This window comes from Urocitellus parryii, chromosome Y (assembly GCF_045843805.1).
Source record: "Urocitellus parryii isolate mUroPar1 chromosome Y, mUroPar1.hap1, whole genome shotgun sequence".
NCBI classification, from domain to species: Eukaryota; Metazoa; Chordata; class Mammalia; order Rodentia; family Sciuridae; genus Urocitellus; species Urocitellus parryii.
The window spans coordinates 27,795,736-27,820,905 of NC_135548.1; the positions used below are offsets into that span (position 1 = coordinate 27,795,736).

Consider the following 25,170-nt stretch of genomic DNA (forward strand, 5'->3'; position numbering starts at 1 on the left):
GAAGCAGCAACATGAGTGATGAAATGGGATATTTTTAGGAAAAATCTCTAGGCAAAGTTTTAAGCAGTGACTTTTTAAAATCCTTTAGGAAAATGCAAGAAAAGAGAACTTACAAGAGAAATAGAACTTTAAAAACTTAAACTTTTAAACACTTAACACTTTAAACACTTAAAGCATTTAATCACTAAGTATATTCTGCCCACATAACAAAGCTCAACATTATAATCCTCCAGTTATTACAAGATCTGTGCTGTCTCGGATACATTTACACTTCAATTACAATTACAATGCTTTCATCTTAACAGCTTCTAGTTTCTGAAGTATTGAGTCTCAAGGATTATGTTATAATGAGAACAAAGGTTATTGACTACTTTTCTCATTTCTTTCTGAGATGCTTTACTTGCCAAATAAAAGTGAAGCAGAATTTATGCCAAAATGTTTTCTCCCTCCAGGAAAACATAATGGAAGTTATAAGAAATCAGGAGTTTTTACTCCTTCCAGCTGAGGAGCTCCATAAACTACTAGCCAGTGATGATGTAAATGTTCCTGATGAAGAAACCATCTTCCATGCATTAATGATGTGGGTCAAGTATGACATGCAGAGGCGAAGCAATGACCTGAGCATGCTTCTTGCCTTCATACGACTGACACTACTTCCACCACAGGTAATTATGTATGTTTCTGTTTTCATAGACACAACTTACTGAAAAACTATTTTAAATATAAGCATCACAACATGTTTTATCTACTCACATGTTTGAAGTCTTGGTTAAAACTTGTAATTTTGCAAATTATCTATGTACAGCATTGCTAATCGAGGGACTTGGCTTTATCAGCTGCTATGGCCCTCTCATCTCTGCTCTCAGCACAGCCATTAATTCAGGGAAAGAAACTGGACTGGACCAAGAGTATGGGGGATGAAGAAAAGACAATCAGACACACATAGAGAGAAAAAGGTGGGGCTGGGGGTGACACTGCTCTCTGATGGAGAAGCAGTGACCCAGAGCTATCTCAGCACATTTATTATATAGGATTCATCATCAAAAGTTTATTTATGGTAAAGTTTTAACAAAGCAGACAATCTGAAGGATGCAAGACTGCTAAGACATTAAGGTCATCTTATTATGCTCAGAATTTTCTATCCCAGGGAGTTGGTGCTGAACTCAGGGTCATGACTAATAACTCTGAGCCTTTGCACATAATTTCTTTTGGCTGGTATCACCATAGCAATTGGGACATCTTGATCTGCACTTTTACACAGGCAGTTGCCAGCACAAACTAAGCCATGAGAGAGTTAGAAATACCAAGATTTAAATCACGTCTCTAAACAATGAGATATCCAAAATCAATCTTAAAGATGGAGCTGACCTCTGAAATAATATGTTAAATTTTATGTGCATATATTTTATTGGGAGACTTATTCCTTTCATCAGATTCTTCATCTGGATCCAAATCATCACAACATTTTTCACTAATACATATATTACTAAGAATGTAGAGACTTAGGCCATCAAGAAAATATAATGGGAAAGGATGAAATGTTAATAGCTAATACAGAAATGAAGTTTGTGGTCATATATTAAGATTTAAAAAGTTTAAAAAATCTCTGAATCAAAAGTAGAAAACCATGAAGACATACATAGAAAGCAGTAATTGTGTTTTATTTTACTATTGAGAGGAAAAAAGGAGATAAAACAGAGGTAAAGAATTTATACAAGTACCTCCTAAACAAATTACATGAGTTTGTCATAATGCAGCACTTTCAAAAGGAAACAAACCATGGATTTAGATTACTGGACAAAGAATAAATTGTGATACCAGAAATGGATTTTTTAAAATCTCCCATGCTAACTGCTGATGTTAGATATTTTCACATCTTGTATCCTCTCTCAAGTCACAAGTGGCTGTTGATCACAACTAGCCAAAGATAGCCAATGATAGGTAGATGGTCGTTATCCAATAACAAATGCTAGGGCATAGCCATTATTATCCAGCCATTTACACTGTTTACTGAAATGCAGGGAGCATGGAGTTAAACTGGTGCTCAAAAATTATCAGAAATATTAGGATGCCCAGCAGAGGAGATCAAGAATGTAACCAGGGCTCTATCTTCTCACAATATGGTTTTTCTTTCATACCATCATTTCCCATTCTTCTGTCATCAGCTATGGGGAGAAGTTCCCACCTGAACATCAGAAAAGAGATGCAATCCTATGAGATCATTTTGTTCTTAAAGCTATATGTTATGCATTAGGGTATGTTTCTAAAGGTTCAGCTTCTTTATCTTCCTTATTGAAGAAATATTTTAACATTTAATTTTTTAAGTAATATTTTATTTTGGCATGACTAACTAGTAGAAGGATTTTAAGTTAATTAGGGGGTGGGATACACTGGTGATTAAACCCAGGGATCCTTTACCAATGGGCCACCTCCCTTGTCATTTTTATTTTTTATTTTGAGATAATGTCTCAGTTACTCATCCTAGACTTGAACTTGCAATCCTCCTGCCTCAGACTTCCAAGTCTGCTGTTACAGGGGTGTACCACAGCAACCAGTATAAATGAATTCTTATCACAATGTCCAGTAGGCATAAACATAGTATTTATCTATTTTCCAATCTTCAAGTTCTCAAATTGGTGGTACTATACTCATATCTTTATGTATTATTTCAAGGAATAAATGTTCAGAAGAAAAATGCAAAAATATTTTCTTTTTATAAAATGTTATTGGTATATCAGAAAAAAACATTATTTCCATAACTATTATTAGTGAATTGCAAATCATTAAAAGCATTTTACCTGCAATATTTCTAATCATAAAAATGTAGGTAAAAGGGAAGGATTATTTACTACATGTACAGAGAAAAAAGAAAACAGGCTTACAGAGGTTAGTGGTTTTCTTAAAGTCACATGGCTAAGAGGAAAATCCAATTTTCCTGAGAATCTGAGCTGGCCATAATTGAACATGCACAGAGATAGTTTAACTGTAATTCAAGGTTTCTTTCCATGTGTGCTCTCTCACCTGGAAGGCCATAAAACCATTCTGAATGTAGCAGTTTTTAAGGTTTTTATAAAGACAGTGGAGAAGGAAAAAAAATGGGGAAAGAGGAATTAACATGTATTTATTTCTTTAGTTATCAAGCAGAATTTATTTTATGTCATTTAAATTCTATAATACTTATATATAGTAGGTATTAGTCCCATTTCACAAATGAGTAAATAAAAGAATCAGCATGATTACCATCTTTCTATTAAGTTTTGCAGCTTGGATTTTAATCAAGTTGTACCTAGCACTAATGTGGTTCTTCCACTAATGGGATATTGTCTCAGAAAAGCAGGGAGCTGAAATTCCGAACCTTGCTTCTCATGTTCCAATAAAAAAACTCTGAAGTCATACAAAAAAATATCATGCAAGATAATTTTATTATAAATAAAAGTGAGGTGAAAATAAAGTAAAAGCAAACTGAGGTTTATGCAGGAGCACTCTTGAGAGAGGAAGAGAATGGGCCATCTCCAAGCAGACAACAACAAAGAAGACAACACTGTCCCCAAATTTATTACTGTTTGATGTTTACCAGGAGTACTGGGGACCACCTTCTATACTCTTAGCCAATCAGGTGATCAGCTCCTTCTTCACATGTGGCAGTGGAATTTTTTACCGCAATTGGTCCTCTCTGGAACTATCATAGTGGCCATCCTATTTAGAGGGGATTTCATCTACAGGTCAATCCCATATTAATGGGGCCAATAACTGTTAAGAAGTCATCTTAGTGCATCTGTGCTACTAAAGGAATCTTCCTTCCCAGACAAATGGAGACACCTACAGCCATAATTCCAAGATTCACATCAATATCAATGGACCTAGTCAAGAGTTATTTCCTTAATCCTTTTCAATTGATGTAGTTTCCCATTAACTCCTTTGCTTCTGTTTATTTTCTACAAATTAGCTACCACCCTTGGCCTTCTCCTCTACTTTGAAAGTAGTTTAAAGAAGACACTAAAGTAATTAAAGAACCCTTGTGACATTGCCAAGCATTTCATTGCTCATTGTTAGCTATTGCCTAACATATGAGTGTGATGTTTGTTTGTTTGTTTAGCTTCATATTTACCTCAGTGTTCAAACAGGGAGTGGGAAGAGAGTTTAGCTGAATGTAGGATTCTATAGCCTTTAATGTGGACTTATATGCATCTTAGGTTCTTCATGAAAATCTGTTAATGTGACCGGAAACACGATTTTCTTGATCCCAGAGTCATAATTCTTACAATGACTAATGATATACAGCTCTTTTACAACCCTTAAGTGACTTCAGTGCATATGCTATGTGTATTTAAACACACACAAACAAGGAGTTTGTGTGGGCTACCATCAAGACATATATAGGTAGGACATGTGGAATTTCAAACAAAATATGGTAGGTGAATGAGAAAAATATTAAAGAAAAAACTGAAAACCATTTAATAGTAGAGGAAGTTATTTGGACCACATGCCGCAGCAAGGATTCAGCATACATAAGAGTAAAAGTATTAGAAGAACCATGACTCTAAGTAATACTAAAATAAAGACTGGTGATATAACTCAGTTGGTAGAGTGCTTGTATTACATGCACACAGCACTGGGTTCAATTCCCAGTACAAAAAACAAAAAAAAAACAAAAAAAAAACTAACTAAACTAATAACAGTTTCAATGCTAATCTCTTTCTTTCTTCCTTTCTCTTTCTCTCTTTTTCCTTCTTTCCATAGATGGATAGATGCATATATATATATATATATATATATATATATATATATATATATATAATTTTAATATATGTAATATTTTTACATTATTATAATGTATGATTATATGGTGTTTCATATATTAAAACACAAATTACATTTCTATAAACTAAAAATATTTAAAGGAGAAAGAATTTTTGTTTTTCTAGTGAAATAAGGATTACTTTAAAAAATATTTGGCTAATTAGTACTTGAACTATGTCGTGAAGGAGACTTGAGAACAGGATTTGATTTGTGCTTTTGTAAAATAATTCCTGATGATATAAATGATCACTTTCAGATGAGTGAGAGAATCAATGTGAGAAATCAATGTGAAATATTTACAGTATCATTAACCAAAATATTGCAAAGTAGTGACCAGGGTAAGAACAGAAATATTTAAGTTGATTTAAAGAGATGTTTTAGACAAAAGTAAATACATATAGAGAAAAATAGCTTCTAGAATAAAGTTAGACTTTGTAATGGGAAATTACACTTAAGCCAGGTGTTTCTGTGATTATATCTTGCAATTGTATAAAAGAATTCTAGAATAAAATGTAGCAATAAAAGCAATGAAAGGGACTTCATCAGCAGTGGCTACATGATAAAAGACATATTAGTGCCAAAGAATAAATTTAGCTTACAATAATAATCTTGTCTTATATTCATGAGGCAATGTACCAAATAGATTTCAAAATATATTCAATCTTTACTCACAATCAGCATTCTCATGCTTCTAATTACTTAGTCTATTATGTGTATCTGTGTATAAGTATTAGTTAGGTCCATAGGAGAAAATCTATTCTGATATTCTTTATTAATTATAAATGAGTACATGCCATTATGAGGTATTAATTATGGTAATTTGGTATAGAAATTATAATGAGGATGTAAACTTTAGTAAAAAAATATGGATTGTATATGAGAAAAGCAGTAAATAAAATGAACTTCAGAAAAGAAAACATAAAAAGACTCAGAAATAACAATATCTTTCATTCTGTATTGAAATGCAATAGCTTAAACTGAAATAAATTCAACTATTTTACTTTGCTGTAGAAAGTACCAGAGAAAAATGAAAAATGAAAGCAATAGATAATTGAGCTGTCTTCAAGAATGAACTCTTATTATTTAAAATAAGTGAGGAATAGAATTTTGTATAATAGTTTTCATATTTTTCTTGAATACCCCAAGGTTTAAAATTTCAATGAAAAAATATGGAAATTTAAGTGATTTAAAAGAATGACTAACATTTAATATTCTGTAACTTTCATTTCCACTGATTTTAGTTTCATATATATATATATATATATATATATATATATGCAAATATATATACCCAAATGTATATAAATTTACTATATGTACATCTTTAAAAGTATACATAGAGCAGAGGGGCAGCTCATTGTTAGAGAGCTTGCCTAGCATGCTCAAGGCTCTGGGTTCAATCCCAGAACAACAAACACAAAAAAAGTACACATAAATATCAATTTTGGTGGATTCTTTTCTGTTCAGCGTTTAGACAGTCATTTTGTTTCTCTAAATATAAAGTGAAAACAATTCTACATATAATAAAGCTAAAGGATATTCAGGGAAATCTCACACAGAGAAAATTTTGAAAGTTGAAGATATACAGATAAACTTTGCTTCATAACTTAGAACTAGTATTATTTCAGTAATTAAACCTATTGATTCTTTAAATATGTAGCTGTGTGTGTGTGTGTGTGTGTGTGTGTGTTTGTACACAGGTGCATTTACTTTTATTTTCTGTAGCAAAAGTTAATGGGAAAACATTAACAATGTAATTATAAAATATTGTCTAGATATAGAAGAATATGGTTTAATCTGATAACAATAAAATTATAAAGACACTCAAGTGTTTAATATTAGGAAATAAAGACTACTTTTACTTTATAATAATTGATTTCTTTATGAAAACTCTTCTAAATTTATTCCAAAAGCGTCTCTGTGGTGGTAATAATAATACAAGAAGCAAGAGCAAGATCTCCAACCTTTGTCTTTAATCTTATAGTGACAAATGATCTGATACCAGTGACATAAAGACTTTGTTGCCCACAAAAATTACAGCCATGAGTAAAAACTCTAATGAAAAGCAAGTAATGTGATAAAGAGCAAATCAGTACAAAAAGAGAATTCATAAATCACAATGGAAGATATACCAAATAAGTTGCATTATTGAGTAATTTATGTTTTGTTTAATTTTACTTCTCTAAACTAGTCCCTGATAAGCCCAACAGTTCTCTAAGTTGGTCTGCAAAACTTTGGTGTTTAATGTATTGTAGATCTTATCTTTATAAATGAAAAGAATAGAAAATCTATTAACTCTTCAAATGAATAAGGCCAAAAGAATTATTCAAACAAGTTAATAGAATGTTTTCACATTCATTGTTATCTTTTCATCTTGTTACTGTGCTTGTTTTCTCTCTGATTTGCTTGTCATCTAGTTAGTTAATATAGAAATAGTCTTCTCTACAAAATTAAAATATCAAAAATGGAATAGGATTACTTTTCTCTAAAAGAAATCTGAAAGCAGTGTCTTCAAAATGAAAAAAATAGACAATATATGCTTCTAAAATCTCAGTTATTTTAAATTCTATTTAGATTTATGACCATTTAAACTACAGTGACATTCAAAGTTCAAGTTACATTATTACAAACTCTGAAGACTATTTTTCTCATTCTCAGTAAATATCATGACCAACTATATTAGGGTCCTCTAGAGGAATGGAACCAACAGGAGATATATATTTGGATATATATCCATATAATATATATATATATATATATATATATATATATATATATATATATATGAATATATATATAAACACAGTTCCATTTCAGTTTGTAGTCTCCACTTAAGTTCACTCTCCCACATGCCATTCATATATGTGTGTGTGTGTATATACTCTCATTAAGCATGTTTCCCATTAAATGCTTCCTATTGTATTTTGTTGCTTAGTTCAGCTTGCTTTTATCACTTTCTTCAAATAATTTTTGTTAGAATAACAAACTTTCTTGTTCACAGCCAGGCACCTTGCCTATGCCTATAATTCAAATGCTTGGAATGCTGAGGCAGTAGCTATCAAGAACCCATTCAAAAAAGCCAGCTTCAGCAACTTAGCAAGGATCTAAATAACTTAGGGAGACCTTGTTTCAAAATTTAAAAAAAAATAAAAATAAAATAAAAAGGACTAGGGGCATGGCTCAGGGGTAGAGTTGAGTTCTATCCCCAATACTAAAAAAAAAAAAAAAAAAAAAAAAAAAAAAAAAAAGTCTTGCTCACAAAAAATAGATCCTGGCCTAGTTGAACTCAAATCTTTCTGAATGGACAAATAAGAACTTTATTTTAGGCATTAAGAGAATTTTGGCTACATTTATTTTAACTATTTGTTTACATCATATGCTTCTAGAAGCAGTTAGCACATAAATAAAATTTAAAGACATAACATGAAATGGCAACACCAAAGAATTGAACATAGCTAGATAAGGAAAGATGACAAAGGATGAAGTTGTAGGGTATCAACCAGAAAAAAATAAGAAAAAAGATTTGTCTAGGTTTGACATAAATCTCTGCATTGATGTATTATAATGAATCTAACAGAGAACACTGAGAACATTGTCATAAACAGGGATGGGAGCACAATAATTCTGAATTTACTAAAAATCCTTTATTGAATTGACATTGCAAAAGTAAATTTGAATGGAATATAATATCCCATTTGTTTCTTAGTTAGATAAATTTATAAAACATAAATTTATCAACATTCCTCTAATATCTAAGGCCATGATATATTTAAAGACTTGCTACATGAAAATTTTGTGACATCTTATCAGGAAACGAAGTTCACTCCAAAAAATAAATGCAACTGAATTTAAAAATTAAATTAGTTCATAAGTATCTTCATACATATTTAAAAATAATATAGATAGCATTTACCAAGAGAACTACACAGGGATATGAGGGAAATATTGCTGTGACATCCACCATCTCATTGATTTCCAAAATTGATTTGACTGATCTGCTGGCTAGGCAGGTATCTCCTTCCTCTCTCACCCTCCCTGTGCCATGCTTTGGGTCAAAGAGGACCACCTTCCCTGATAAGGAAGACAGTTCTTCAGTCAAAGACATCAAAGATATATGATTAGCTATGCTCCCCTGTGGGAAACTTCAGACAAGCTCTCAATGTTTTCCATACAGTGCAAGAACAATTATTTTTCTATTTTAAAAGTTAAAGGGAATTTAATTTTAATCATGTTTATGTTACAGATAATCATGAAATTTAAAAGGATATAGTAATTTGTAGGTGAAATAATAAATATTGTGAAATATTTTAATAAAACAAATGCAATTTAAAACATTAGACCTTTGCTACTGATTTTAATTTAGGATGTGGAAAAGCTGAATTATCTCTTAAAGAACCTTAATAATTTAAGTGAAAATGTGGAGTGGGTAATCAAATGTATCATTCAGAAGTTGTAAACAGGTAGCAAGGAAATATAAATCAGGAAAAAGTTAGCCTACTTGGTAATGCATGCCTATAATCCTAGCAGCTCTGGAGCCAACTTCAGCAATTTAGAAAGACCCGGTTTCAAAATAAAACATAAAATGGACTGGGATGTTGCTCAGTTGCCCCTGGTTCAACCCCTGGAACCAGGAAAAAAAGAAAAGAAAATCAATTTAAAAGATCAAGAAGCAGTTATCACATAAATAAAATTTAAAGACATAAAATGAAATGGCATTACCAAAGAATTGAGCTTAGCTAGACAAGGAAAGATGACAAATGATGAAGTTGTAGGGTATTCAACCAGAGCAAATAAGAAAAAAAGAAGAAAAAATTAGTTTGAATTGGTGTAACGAATTAAATAGAATAAAAAGCAAAAGAACCTGATATCCTGGGATTTTAAGAAAGAACCATCTCAGAGGAGTGAGCAATCTATGATATCAAATGCTTCTGAGATGTCAAATAGAAAGAGGCTTAATAATTGCTTTTGTATTTAACAACCTAAAGGTCATTGCTGATTCTGCCAAAATTCACTTTACGGAATAAAACTAAAGAAGATTGGGAGACTAGAATTTCAAAGAATAAATGCATTGTATTCAAAACTGAGAAGAAAAAAAATAGTTCTGTAGGTGACTGGATTTAGTTAGCTAAAACCAGTAAGAAAAAAATACATACATACACAAATGCACATAAAAATCTGAGCAGGGTATGTTTATATAAACTACAATTAACTTTAACAACAATTTAGGATAAGGAAGGAATAGAAAGTATGAAACTAATTACTGAATTCTTTAGCATATGTTAATGCTAAAGAATACAGTAATTGTGAAAATAAGGAGCAATAGTAACTTCTACCCATAGGACCAAGAATTAAGCACCCAAGAAAGAGCCCCCACCATCTCACCACTAATTTCCAAACCCTTAATCAAGAAGAGTCATGGCTTACGAGATAGCAGAGGTCACTATGGTGATTGATGAAATGGTAGAACTTGCTGGAAACCTAATCCCTAGAATACATGAGAATTCTCACCATGTATCCCACCACGGTTGCTGCTACAGAACCAGCTGAGCGGGAATCAGATAAATGATACCCGCCACCTAGTACAGAGGAAGGTAATGAAAAAGTTGCATTCACTACAGGCACCTGAAGAGCAGGCACCAGAGAACAAAATATTTTCTCATACAATGTATCTTCAGCACACTCTAATGATAAAGCTTACCAAACCATCAGCTGGCAAAGAAAATATTTAAATGACTCAGATTAATTTTCATAATAATTTAAAACGCTGATTTTTTACAAAAAGGAAAATTATCTTAAAATAATTTTATTATGCTGAGTATCATATGAATTCATATTCCAGTCATTAAGAAGATAGCACACATGTTAATTGAATATTTTTCAAACATACATCAAATTTTCTAATTCAATTCCCTGATAAATTGAAAGAAAATTTATTTATTTTCCATATGTTCAATTTTATATTACAGAAAATAATCCCGGATTTGCTATTAGCATAAATTTTTGGTATATTTACATTAATTTATTTCATCAGGTAGAATTCATTTAGTGGATGCACTATGTTTTTCCCTTTCTTAGAATTTTTGTTGATATGCTTTATGAAATAATAGTGTGATTTTTTGACCATTGTTGATTCAAAGTTATGTCTACAGCAATATTTCATATCTACTGCTAGCTTCTTTACCAACATATTCTGGCCACTTTAGAATTTGTTTTCTGATATTTTAAAATATATGAATGATCATATGATGCTATAATAAAATGCATCTACCTTACTTACTTTCATAGATTTTTATTCCAGAAAACACCTTCAAATCCATCCCCTTGAATATTTTTTTTCAGGTAGATTTTGAGCTGATGAGAATAAAAAGTCTATTTGGGATAATATTTTAAATTTAATAAGTCATTGATACATGTGAAATGGAATTTTGAGAAACTAAATCTCCAACAAGAATTATTTTTCCTTATAAGAATATGCTTTCAAACAAAAAAAAAATCATTTGACTCTTATATCTTGGCATATTGAAGATGTATAAGTAGAAGCTGTTATCCTGTTACCCAGAGTAGACACAACACACACTGAATAGCTGAATTTTTCAGATTATATCTTAAATAGAAAGCTGGATTACTTAAACCACAAAGTCTAAATTAGCTATGATCAGAAGAAAGATTTTCCTGAAAATTTAAATACTATTTAAATACTCATGTTTTCTTGGAACCTGTTATTTACTGAGACTCTTAACACTCCTTATTTCTTAAAAATAAGAAAACTGGATGGTGTTGATAATCAACTTTAAGTGTTTTTTGACAAATATATAATTATTTTACATGTAGTAACCATAATTTAATAAATCTATATCCAAGTCATTTATTGTTCCTTTATCTAATTATACTCTTTAAGTATATTTTATTGCATCAGTAATGAAAATTAGTATCTCCATGTTCATGCTTTTAACTGTCTATTACATTTTAAGTGTATTAATAAGGCTATATTAATTTTTCAACAAAAATTATGTTTTTTCTATGATTTATTTAGCAGTTCAAATATTCTATAATAATGATAAGTGCTTTCTGCAAATTTTCTCCTAAAATATTTCATAATAAACCTATTGCTAGATCATAAAATTTTTAGATTACTTAAAAGCAAGTATTATAGAAAGGGGACTAAGGAGGATACTACATGTAAAATATTTATATTTTGTCAAAATTTACTTAAAGTTGATTATCAACCCCATCCAGTTTTCTTATTTTTACAAGTTTTTAAAATTTCTTTTATTTTGTTACTTTAAATAGAATAGAGTTATATAATGTTCAATGCTTTTGCAGAATAAATACACTTTGAATGTATGTGTAAGGATTAAATATGGGATATTTTAAGCCAAAATAGGCTTGTGTTTCCCATAGGATAGTGTCAAATGCTGACTCCAAAATTATAAATTACCTACAAAAATCTTCTGAGTTTTGTATTATTAAGCCTCCCGTTACCTTTATATTTGGTCTCTGAAAGGTTTTCAATGATTTGCTAAAGATTTGCACTTCCCAGTGCTTTATCTCTCTTCAAATTTTATTTGAAGGTATTGTTCAGAAAAATGTTTCATGTTTATAAATGTAAAAAATTATCAGGTCATAGTCCTCTTGAAAGTTTACAATGCAAATTATTATAGTAATGTTTCTCAAGTACCTTAATTAAAAAACTAACCCAGTCTAGCTCCTGGAATCCCTGCTTTTCTAAAGAACACTTTTAATGTGTATTAAAGACTCATGGAAGGAATAATCCAGAGAAACGCTAGGGAATCATTGGCCTTAGTGGATACATTCTTTTTAATATTATGAATTTTTAAAAGTTTTATAAACTACAGATTTTTTTCATTTGGAGTTAATACCATAAGTGTGTTTTATGTTTTTTTAAAGAATTGTAACATTTTTCTGTTAGATTGTCTATTGCAAAGTAGCCTGCAAATATGGTTTTACCAAGATGAAAAAGCAACATATTCAGTGAATTCAATAAGCTGACCTATAAAGACCTGGAAATAGAGTCATAAATAATAATGAGTGTATTATTCTCTATTCAGTCAGCTGTGAGAGTTTTCCGAACCATTAAACAAGTTCCCAATTTGCTACAATTCAGCATAAGTGCTGTACTCTTCAAAAGTAAGCTAAGAATATGAGATGGCAAATATTCGGTAAAAATTTAGGGAGTGATGAATATTTGAGCACAAAGAACACCTGAAATCTGGTTTCAGTGAGTTGTCACTTACAATATACTTTATTATAAATATAAAGGGTAGAATTTTGTCCAGACCATCATATTTCACCTCATACTAATATACATTCATGCTAATGATTGTTATTTTCAATATTTGATAAAATATGTATGAATAGGCAAATAAAGTGGTTATGCCTGAAATACAAAGTAAAGATCTATTTAAATGATAAATACCAACTTAATGAGATTGGTCAGTTTTTTTAGGAGACCAGAATGATTGTTCTGATCCTATGTCCAGCAACATAGTGTAGAAATGTGTTTTCTCTCTAAAGTTTTTCTTAACAACTATTGCCTTTTGCTCCATTTTTTCAAGAAGATTTTTATTTTTAATTTTTTAATGAGCAACTTTAAATTGTTTTAAAGCTCCTCTTTATATTGTCACGACCATTAGATTTAGGCCTTATCATATATTATATTGGACTCCCTATTAACTGTTGAAATCCATTAACAATTTCTCTTACCTATATCCACTTGTCATAACCTCCAGAGTGAACTTTTCAAAACACAAATTCAATTTCAGTGTTCTGTGGCTTTGAAATGCACATGTCATATACATGTAGGTGTTATATCAAATTCTCAGCATTGCATACACTATTCTCTGTTAAAACCTTCTTTCCTATAGTTATTAAACTACTTATAGAAAGAAACGCAGATTTTAAAAAATTTTCTATGTCTATTTTCATACCCTGATCCTCATACTTAGACATGTGATTGTCAGGTTCACCACTGAGCATTCAACACAAGATAGACTTTTTTCTAAGACTTGCTTAAGCACTTCTACCCATTTCCAAAGATTGGTGCTTTTCTTCAGTGTTCCCATAGTACCTTGTTTTACCATTTTAGAGCTGGTTATATTTTATTAAATCATTTTGAGGCCTCTGTCTACTTATACTAATGTTTTGTTAGTTCTTCAAAATCTTACTTCCAATATTTTTACATACTCAGCACCTAATAAAAGGCTATATCTTGTAATAGAAATTTTGAAGAGTTACTTATTAATGTTTTCATAATTAAATTTTAAACAGATTAATCCATACTTCATTAGTGTTTATCTTTTGGGTATAAACTTTTTAAATTGAACTATTACCTATATTTTAAAAATTTAATTTGTTTTTATGTTGAGCCATATCAAAAATAGGAAAAATACATGACATGAATAAAGCATAACTTAATTCACAGTGATAAATCCTAAAACCAATTATATTTTTTTCTTTTTAAAACATTGTTATTTTGTATATTTTGCAGAAATTTCAAACTTTTGATCTTTTCTCATGTATAAGTAGATACATATCTGTATGTATAGTTGTACATATATACTAGCGTAACACGCAAAGATTTTTCATTTAAGAACAGAAGTTACGTTATTTTATTTCTTGCTATGATCAGGACCATTTTAATACAATTACATTACTGTGTTACTTCTTTGTAAAATTCCCAGAGTATAATAGAAATATGACATTAAAATTAAAATATTTCACAAAAAGCATTATTTTTTCAGAGTAACCTTGACTGAGGGTCATATTTTATTGTTTCATAACCTTGTCTTCTGAGACAATCTAAATCTAAATATTTAATTTTCTTGCAAACAGTACCTATGTACATAATAACATAAAATGCAAGAGCTTTGCAAGGCTTTAAAAGGTCTCATCAATAAATATCAATTGTTTGTCATGTGGAAAATATAAGGAAGTATAAGGAAAGTATAAGGAAATTTTAAGGCAGTACTAAATAAGCTTAAAAATAAGCAAACATCAACTTAAATAAACCCTTAAAATAAGTTGAGAAATTATTATCACTATTTTTTAGGTTAGAATGATTACAAAACATTCAAATAAAGGTGGCCTGAGAGAAGGATATTTCTTATGTTGGAAGAATAACACTGTGAGGTGATTTTTCCATTATTAAGTACACACTGAACATGACTATTTATTGTCAAAGTGAGAGTTGAGACAAAGAAAAACAAAGCAATTTATTCTATACTTTCACAATATGAAAGACTATTTATATATAAGGATCTTTAAAAAGTGACAAGGTGCATGCCTGTAATACCAGCTGATAGGGAAACTGAGGCAAGAGGATTGCAAGTGTAAAGCCAGCCTCAATTTAGTGAAGCTCTATGTAACTTAGCAAGACCTTGTTCCCAAATAACACATAAGAAAGGGCTGGGTATGTCTTCATGGTTAAACACTCTGGGTTCAATCCCTAGCACACATACAAAAAATAATATTAAGTATTATAAAATCGTATAAAAAAGCAGCCTTTCAAATTGGAGAGATTTTTACCCAAAATGAAAAATGCAAGATTTGTCACCCCTCTGGGTCTTTTTTATATACCTCTGCTTTGAGGATTTATTCAATCTAATTCTCAAAAAGAAAAATGAGAAGTAAATGAAATACATTTTTAGTGCTTAATATTTTATTCTGTCTGTCCATCCTTCTTCCAATATTCCATTTCCTCACATCCTGGCACCAGCATCCTTCATATTTGTAGCTTTCTTTTGTCTGCTTCCTAGGCTGATACTATGGTTTAGAATGTTTCCTAATACTGTGTTTTCCCTAATTAAAATATAATTGCTAAATGTCCCATCCTATAATTACTAGATTCCCATCTATGAGGATTGATTAGAATATTCCAGAAAAAAGCACACAAAAAGAATAATTACAACATAGAGAAAATGACAATACAGCTGCATAATACTAAGAAATAAGATATCATGAATCTACTACTAGCAGGTCTTTAAGAAATGTCACAAGAATGGAATAAAGCATTTTAGTAATTAAATTGCAAAACTGGACTATAATCTTCAAGGGTAGCTGACAATAGAATAAAATGTGAGTGAAATATGTTACTCATTTGCTTAGATTATTGTTGTAAACCAAGAAGAATATTAGTTTGCTTGTGCTAAAGCACAAAATGCCATAGACTGGTGTCTTAAACAATAGAAATTAGTTTTCTTGGTTTGGGAAGCTAAAAGGTAACAAGAGAGTGCTGATAAATTTAGTTATTGATGAGAGCTCTCTACCCTAGCTTACAGACAGCCACTTCTCACTTCTCACATGGCCTTTTCTCTGTACATAGAGGGAGAGAGATCCTTTTTTATAGAAATATGGTTCATATTGAATTAAGGCCCCGCACTTACCATGCCATTTACCTTTATTTTGTCCTTAAATGTATAATTATCACAGTCAACTTATGGCTTCTGCATATTATTTGGGAAAAGGGGTACAACTCGTAACAATAAGTATGAAAGACTCACTTTGTATTGAACTTATATTTACCTTATCATACCTTAGTATTTATAATAATCCAAAGGTCATACATAATATTTAATGTGAACAAAATTACCTAACATATGTCTTTATTTCTCATATCTCATCTATCTTAAGTGTAGGTATTAAAGTATACATTTCACTACCTACTGTTGCCCTTTAATTTTGGTAAAATGGAAACTGAAAGTCTCAAGTTCAAGATTTTATTCTTGGGTCTGCCTTTTTTCCAATTTTCGTTTTAAATTGCTATGAAAAAAATGTGATTATATATGTTTATTCTGGATGGGTATCATATTCCCTTTGTCTACCTCATATTCCCTTCCAATTACTACTTAAGATTCTGTTTCTCTATGAAGTTTCTTACAAGTCTTGATTATCATAGTGTGTGATACTCATGTTTTAAAAGATTGTGAACCCTTCATCTAATCAAATATGCTATGAGTGGTATACTTCAAAGAAAAGAATAATATTTACTGATTATTGATTTCAATTGTTTGCTCTTGTTTTTCCCTTTTTTAGGTCAGGATAATATATCCAGTTGATCCAAATGAAATCATGAACTTGTTCATAAAATACTGCAAATAAATGTACAAAGCATATATGAAGCATTTAATATATAAAAATATATAATAGCATATATGAAATATGTAATTAATGTTATATATAAATACTTTATATACCAATAAAAGCTATTTTTAAATTGATATGAACATATCAACACATAAGTTGAAACATTAGATATATATATAGATGTACAAACCATTCATCAGTAAAAAGTTAAAAGCAAAATTCATGAGGGGAAGTTGAGAGATTAAAATTAGAAGTGGCCTAAAGGGTAGTATTTACTGGATTGTATCACTTGTACCATTTTTTAATAGTCTAGAGCTTCTACTATAAACTATCTTTTCCTTGATGGCTGGAAGCCCACTATTGTCTGTGTATTGTGACAAAGCTCTCCATATGGAGATCACATAGAAAGAATATGAAATTATACTAGAATTTATAAGTTACTCTTGCCATGAACATAATAGAAGCTTAATACAATATAATAGAAAGGGGAGCTTACGTTAAATCAAATAAAAATTAGATTTTTTAAATTTTTTTGAATTGATTTTATTTTTTAATGCATGATAGTGGAGTGCATTACAATTCTTATTACACATATAGAGCACAATTTTTCATATCTCTGTATATAAAATATGTTCACACCAATTCATGTGTTCATACATGTCCTTTGGATAATGATGTCCATCACATTCCACCATCATTGCCCCATCCCTTCCCATCCCCTCTGCCCTATCTAGAGTTCATCTATTCCTCCCAAGCTCCCCCTCCCTATCCCTCTATGAGTCAGACTCCTTATATCAGAGAAAACAGTCAACATTTTGTTTTTTGGGGTTAGCTAATTTCACTTAGCATTGTTTTCTCCAACCCCATCCATTTACCTGCAAATGCCATGAATTATTCTCTTTTTCTGCAGAGTAATATTCCATTGTGTATATTTGCAACATTTTTTAATCCATTCATCTAACTAAAGGGCATCTAGGTTGGTTCCACAGTATATCTATTGTGAATTGTGCTGCTATAAACATCCATGTGGCTGTAGTATGCTGTTTTGAAGTCCTTTGGGTATAGACGCAGTAGAAGAATAACTGGGTCAAATGGTGGTTCCATTCCCAGTTTTCCAAGGAATCTCCGTACTGCTGTCCACATTTGCTGCATCAATTTGTAGTCCCACCAGTAATATATGAGTGGGCCTTTTTCCCCATATCCTCGCCAACACTTATTGTTGTTTGTCTTCATAATAGCTGCCATTCTGACTGGAGTGAGATGATATCTAAGAGTAGTTTTGATTTGCACTTCTCTAATTGCTAGAAATAATGAACATTTTTGATATATTTGTTGATTGATTACATATCGTCTTCTGAGAAGTGTCTGTTCATGTCCTTGGCCCATTTAATAATTATGTTATTTGTTTTTTAGTGCCTAGCTTTTTGAGCTCTTTATATACCCTAGAGATTTGTGCTCTGATACCTGAATATTTTTTTTACTATCAATTCTATTAGGAAGTTGCATTAAAAAAATAGAATTCTAAAGACAATTCTAATTAGAATCATATAGGAATATATTTTTAAAAATCTGATAGAAAGCATTTGTTTTATACCATGTAGCATTCTCCATCTTCCTTAAATATAAAAAGTAAAACTTGAATGATAATTTTAAATAATAATTTATGGTTCAAGTATATACAAAATATTTTCACATGCTTGATACTATTTTAGTATAATGTTTTGAGAAATGTTAAAAAGCATTATTATATTATGTATAAAGGAATTAAAAATCATGAAATCTAGTGGCTTACTCATTAACATTTAAATAATTATAGGCAAAATGTATCTAAGACTCCAAAATCTATAAACATTCCTTTAAATGTATTCACTTTTAAATCTGTAAAATTCTTGTGCCATAGTATCTGTAGATATTCAGAGAAATATTTTTCATTTTTTAAAAAAAATATTGTTTGATTAATAGCCCATGATTCTGATAAACGGAAATTTAATAAATTCTTATATGCTGTCTTTCTGCACATTTGTGGAAAAAACAATTTGGGTTTAATTCAATTTCTCCAATCTTGTCAATAAACTATCTTCTACTACCACCTATCCCCAGCTATGCCTAAGCATAGTAAAGTGTTGATATGGTGACTGATTTATGTCAGCTAGCCAGCTATCTACAGTCTTTGGACAAGTTTGCTAGGGTATAGAAGACAAAGTCAAAAGGATAAGGAATTAGATAATATAGGGCTTGAACTTTAACGCTAAAGTTCCTATTAATTTCCCATTAATATGAAAAGTCATCAGAGGTATTTGGGAAAAGAATACTCATATTTTATTTTTTTATCATTTTGTTTTTATTGCAGAAATAGTCCATATAATAAAAAGTGGAGAATAATTCTATCCTAAAAGGATCATTTTAGCTAATGGTTTAAAATGAATTATATTATAGTACAGTAACCTAGCAGGAGACACAATTCACTAAAGATGATTCAATGATGACACTATTTACAGAGCTTTGGCTAGGGCTAAGGAAACCACCAAATGTTATTGAGTTTTTGTTTTGTTTTGTTTTGTTTTGTTTTTGCAGTACTATAGATTAAACCTAGGGGCACTCACTACATATCCACCACCACTTTTTTAAAATTTTATTTTCTTAACTTTGAGACATGGTCTAAATTGCTAAGGCTGGCCCAATCTCACAATTATCTGGAGTAACTGAGATTACAGGTATGCTACATTGTTGCAGACAAGAATGCTTATTTTCACAGCTCAGAGAAATGAGAATTGAGCTAGTCATAAAGGGACACAACCCTAGCCACAATGTGCAGGGAATAGAGAAAAAAAAGTTTTTACATTCTTTTATGTACTTTGACCTTCTGCTTCTAATTAAGATCTAGCCTAAAGCAAATTAACACCATAGCCAGGTGATGCTGTTGCAGAAAGTTTTATCTTCAAAGGCAAAAAAACAAGTCAGAGAATAGTGAAAAATTAATGATGATGAGATAAATGCAAAATAGGAATTACTAAGAGGATGGATTAAAAGCAGATATACCAGTTAGGGAAGTATTGCAGTAGTTTAGGTGATATATTATCTCCTGAATATATTTAGAATGTAATGCAATAAGTATTATTCAGTGGTTTTGATGTTACATTAAAGAAAAAAAAGATAATTATATAACAACATTGTTTGACTTCATGTAGAATGGAAAATTGGATTGATGAATGGGCAGATGATGGATAAGTGGATGGAGAAAAAGGTAGACAAATAGGTAGATGGATAAATGGATGGATGAATAGATGAATCCATCACATAACACCTGATTAAGCATATCTTCATCTGTTTCTTAGAGCACTTTGCTTGTATCTCTATATAAATAGTCATCAGTTCTGTGGAAGATTTATTGTCTTGCATTAAAAAATCCCTGGGTTCAATCTCCAGTATCATAAAAATAATCCATTTCTACTATCTTAGCTTTCTCTCTCTGTGACAAAGTACCTGAGAACAACAATTTACAGGAGGTAATTTCGTATTAGCTGAGGGTTTCAGAGGTTTCCATACATAATCACTTTTTCTCATCACAGTGGGCATGGAAATGTGTGGCAGAGCAAAACTCCTCTCCCTGTTGATGTCAGGAATTAGAGAGAAAGTGCCAGAGAAAATGGGAAGATGCCAGGGACAAGATAGACTCTTCCAGCACATGCTCCCAGTAATCTCATTCCTCCAACTAGATATCCTAATGTTTCTACCACCTCCCAGTAGTTCATTAAATTATGGATCAATGGATCAACCAATTGTTGAAATAAAATCGCATGATACAACACTACCTCAGGGTCTCATCACTAAATAGTGCTGCACCGGGGGTTAAGCCTTCAACAAATGAGCTTTTGGTGAAACTTTCAGATCTAAACCATTGCATCTACTAATAGTATAACAGTTCATTATTGTCCTACCACTATATTTATTTTTCATTATTAATTTATGAAGCTTTACACTTTGGGAAATTATTCTATTTATGTTTATGTTCTTAGGACAATGCATCTGCAATAGTAGGAATTTGATGAATGTCCATTGCATTAATTAATTAAACGCACTCTCCTGGATGTTAGAATCAATCACTTTAACTTATATTGCTACACAGAGAAAAGTAATTTAACTTTTATAACTGATGTCATCTTACTTTCAAGCCTCTATTCATACTAATTACAGTACAATTTATTCTTAAAATTTAGTGAAGTTAGAAACAACCCTGTGTCATTAACAATCATGTCATTCAGTAAACCAAGTGTATCAAATCCTTATTGTGGCTTCCATGTCAAGGGGCCTCACACCAACTTCCAATATTTCTCCTCCCTAAATATTGATGAAAGAGATTTATCTTTAAAGAGGTAGGTATAAAGAGCTTCCAGAAAGTTTTCTCCAGAGGTAGTTGCTGGGGGTCATGGATGTCTAAATGGAAGTCATCAGACATTGTTTTAAGTTATTGATCCTTGCCCTTGTACATTTGTTTCAGCCAAAGTACCCAAAAGCTGACAGAGCCATTTGACTACTGGTTACTGTTCAAATTCATATTACACAGTGTGTCTCATTATTTTCTCCTAATTCATTAAAATTATTTTATAAAATATTTAACTGTAGCACTAACAATCACTCACCCAGAATAGTATATTTTTACACTAAGATAAATTTCATCTTAAAATACATCTTATTCTCATACTATTCCCTAAGAATTGCAAATATTGTTTTACGAAATATTTTCCTATCACATAGTTGGACAAATGTGGAGCCTTAAAATTAACCCTGAAATATTTCAGAAAATAGCCATTCAAATTATATGATATCTTCTATACATAGTTTACTGCATTGAATGCTCAATATTTCTTTACAAATATTAACATATGTAAACTAATGGAAAATTAAATAAAACATCCCTGCAAGTAAGTATTTTAATCCATAATATAATAATGTTTTTTAAATATAGCATCCATTCATCATCATCTATTAATTTCAATTTAGATTTGGAAGCATATAAATAATATGTCACTGAGTGAGAGACAAACATAAATAAATTGATATATACAATTAAATGTTGTAGTTGAATAATAGGTTATAAAAAAGGGGGGGAGTAATCAGCACCCTCTGGCAACAGGAAAGACTTTACAAAGGAGGTGACACATACGGGTTCTTGGAAAAGGAGGAGATGTTTATCAGGGCTTCAGGAAAAGGGAGGGCTTTGAAGGTACAAGCAGCAAATTAAATGCAACATTAAATACATGTTACTGATTTTTGAACAGTGGTTGGCAAATCTATAGCACAGACTTCATGGAAGCACTATTAAAGCTGACACTGGAAAAATAGATAATGAATAGCTTTATGTAGTATTCCCTCAGATTTGGAATTTACCTTTGTTCATTAGAGAAACCATTAAAGGTTCTACCCAGAAAAATAAGATGATTACGTTTGGGTTTTTAAAAGAGGTTTAACTGGGCTTTCAACCTGGAGAAAGTTTGAAACAGAGCCAAGTTAGGTCATGAGAGATTTTTCTGAGCTTGGGCAGCAAATATGTTTGAGGAGGGAAAATGATCAATATGAAATTATAAGAAATAAAATGGGGAAAAATTCTCAGGATAGAAGTAGCAAATAAGGTTAAGGGAAGAACTAGAACTTGATGTTTATTAGCCTTTATTCTAGAATTAATATTACTTGTGATTCCATGTATCAATCAAGAAAATAGAGAAGTTTAAGGGAAGATGAGTAGTATTTATTATATGTGATCACTGTTGGGTGACAGCAGGCTAAGGTTTTTAACACAGAGAAGAGCAAAATGTTTGAAATTTAGAAGATACATAAATATTTGGGATTTGTAATAATAGAACTAATAGTCCAAATACTATTTGTTGATCCCAAACACAAACAATTCTCAGAACTCAGTTATATTCCAAAACTTGATGAGGGACTGGGCTGAAATTTGGAAACAGGCTGTCTCTCTCCAAAGTTTGCATTCCAACTCTTGGATAGACTCATTAGTGAGTCTCATGAAATGAGAGTTCTCATGAAATGTTTGAAGCCTGGATTATGACCATGTATAAGTTGGGCAATGTGTGTTTGCATGTTTTAAGCATGAAAAAGATGAAAACAGCTCTGGAGGTTAATTACTGCCCATGTCCCCAATGGGTGGTGGAAACCAGGTTCCCTCAGGTGGAATGAGCTGGCTTGGAAGCAAAGGCTAAGAGAAATAAAATGGCAAAATAACCACAGAACACAAAAAGTAGTTTCAAAGCTGGGGCAAGATAGGCAGGCTGACCAGATGGGTCCTGCTTCTAACGCACAAAGGAGCCCAAGTCTGCTTTATTTATATTGGAACATATCAAAGAAATTCTATGGAAAGTTGTTCATCAGAATAGGATAAAGGTGGGGACAGGTGGGCTGTTCAGTTCCTAATAGGTTATACCCTTCTCTGATGCTACTGCAAGGGAACTTTCTAGAAGATGGGGGCGGGGAGTGAGGAGGTCACAGTGCACTGGGCAGTGTGTCTCTGGCTGGAGAGCCACAGGAAGTTCCTAATGCCAGACCTAGTCCCTCATGTATTTCAGGATGACTTCCCACTGTTAGTGTAAATAATGAGTGCATTGAATTTTCTAAAGGGAAATTCAGAATCCATTACAAAGAAATACAAGGAAAGAGAATTTCAAGAAAATAAAAAAGAAATGATCAACTGAGTAAAATGTGAAGGAAAGATGTAAAATGTGAAGGAAACTTAAAGAGTCCATTTGAAGGAACATTTAGAAAATAAACTCAAAATTTTCAGAGCAGTATCCTAGAGTAGAAAGGGAATCTGTTCACAGTATACTGAAATGAATGTTGAAACACCAAGAACTGGAGAAGGATGGTATTAGAAGCTTCTCTGTGGATAAAGGTCAGGGCTATGATTGTAGGAAATGCTTCTGTGTTGAAACAATTTATACAACATGGCAATAAATTTAACAGTATATTAAATATTCTTTTTTTTTTTTTTTTTTTTTTTTTTTTTTTTTTTACCTCTTTTTTTTTTATTGTTGGTCATTCAAAACATTACATAGTTCCTCATACATCATATTTCACAGTTTGATTCAAATGAGTTATGAACTCCCAATTTTATCCCGTATACAGATTGCTGTATCACATCAGTTACCCTTCCATTGATTGACATATTGCCTTTCTAGTGTCTGATGTATTCTGCTGTCTGTATTATTCTCTACTATCCCCCCTCCCCTCCCCTCCCCTCCCCTTTTCTCTCTCTACCCCTTCTACTGTAAATCACTTCTTCCATTTGAATTATCTTGTCTTACCCCTCCTTTCCTCTTATATGTCATTTTGTATAACCCTGAGGATCGCCTTCCATTTCCATGCGATTCCCCTTCTCGTTTCCTTTCCCTCCCACCTCTCAACCCTGTTAATGAAAATCTTCGTCTCAAGCTCTTCGTCCCTACCCTGTCCTTGTTTCCTCCCCTTATATCAGAGGAGTCATTTGGTATTTGTTTTTTAAAGATTGACTAGCTTCACTTAGCATAATCTGCTCTAATGCCATCCATTTCCCTCCAAATTCTATGATTTTATCATTTTTAAATGCAGAGTAATACTCCATTGTGTATAAATGCCACATTTTTTTAATCCATTCATCTATTGAAGGGCATCTAGGCTGATTCCACAATCTTGCTATCGTGAATTGTGCTGCTATGAACATCGATGTAGCAGTGTCCCTGTAGCATGCTCTTATTAGGTCTTTAGGGAATAGACCGAGAAGGGGAATAGCTGGATCAAATGGTGGTTCCATTCCCAGCTTTCCAAGAAATCTCCATACTGCTTTCCAAATTGGCTGCACCAATTTGCAGTCCCACCAGCAATGAACAAGAGTGCCCTTTTCCCCACATCCTCTCCAGCACTTATTGTTGTTTGACTTCCTAATGGCTGCCAATCTTACTGGAGTGAGATGGTATCTTAGGGTAGTTTTGATTTGCATTTCTCTGACTGCTAGCGATGGTGAGCATTTTTTCATGTACTTATTGATTGATTGTATGTCCTCTTCTGAGAAGTGTCTGTTCAGGTCCTTTGCCCATTTATTGATTGGGTTACTTGTTGTCTTATTGTCTAATTTTTTGAGTTCTTTGTATATTCTGGTTATTAGGGCTCTATCTGAAGTGTGTGGAGTAAAGATTTGTTCCCAGGATGTAGGCTCCCTGTTTATCTCTCTTATTGTTTCTTTTGCTGAGAAAAAACTTTTTAGTTTGAGTAAGTCCCATTTGT

General features: G+C 31.7%; 1 protein-coding gene across 1 annotated transcript in view; it reads left to right on the top strand.

Annotated features, from left to right (window-relative positions):
* The window catches only part of LOC144250993 (kelch-like protein 1), a 380,194-nt gene that overhangs the window by 212,255 nt on the left and 142,769 nt on the right, over positions 1-25,170 (top strand). Inside the window, exon 5 of the mRNA XM_077794136.1 lies at positions 453-665. Coding sequence (XP_077650262.1) covers positions 453-665 — 213 coding nt within the window. The remainder of the gene's footprint in view (positions 1-452; positions 666-25,170) is intronic.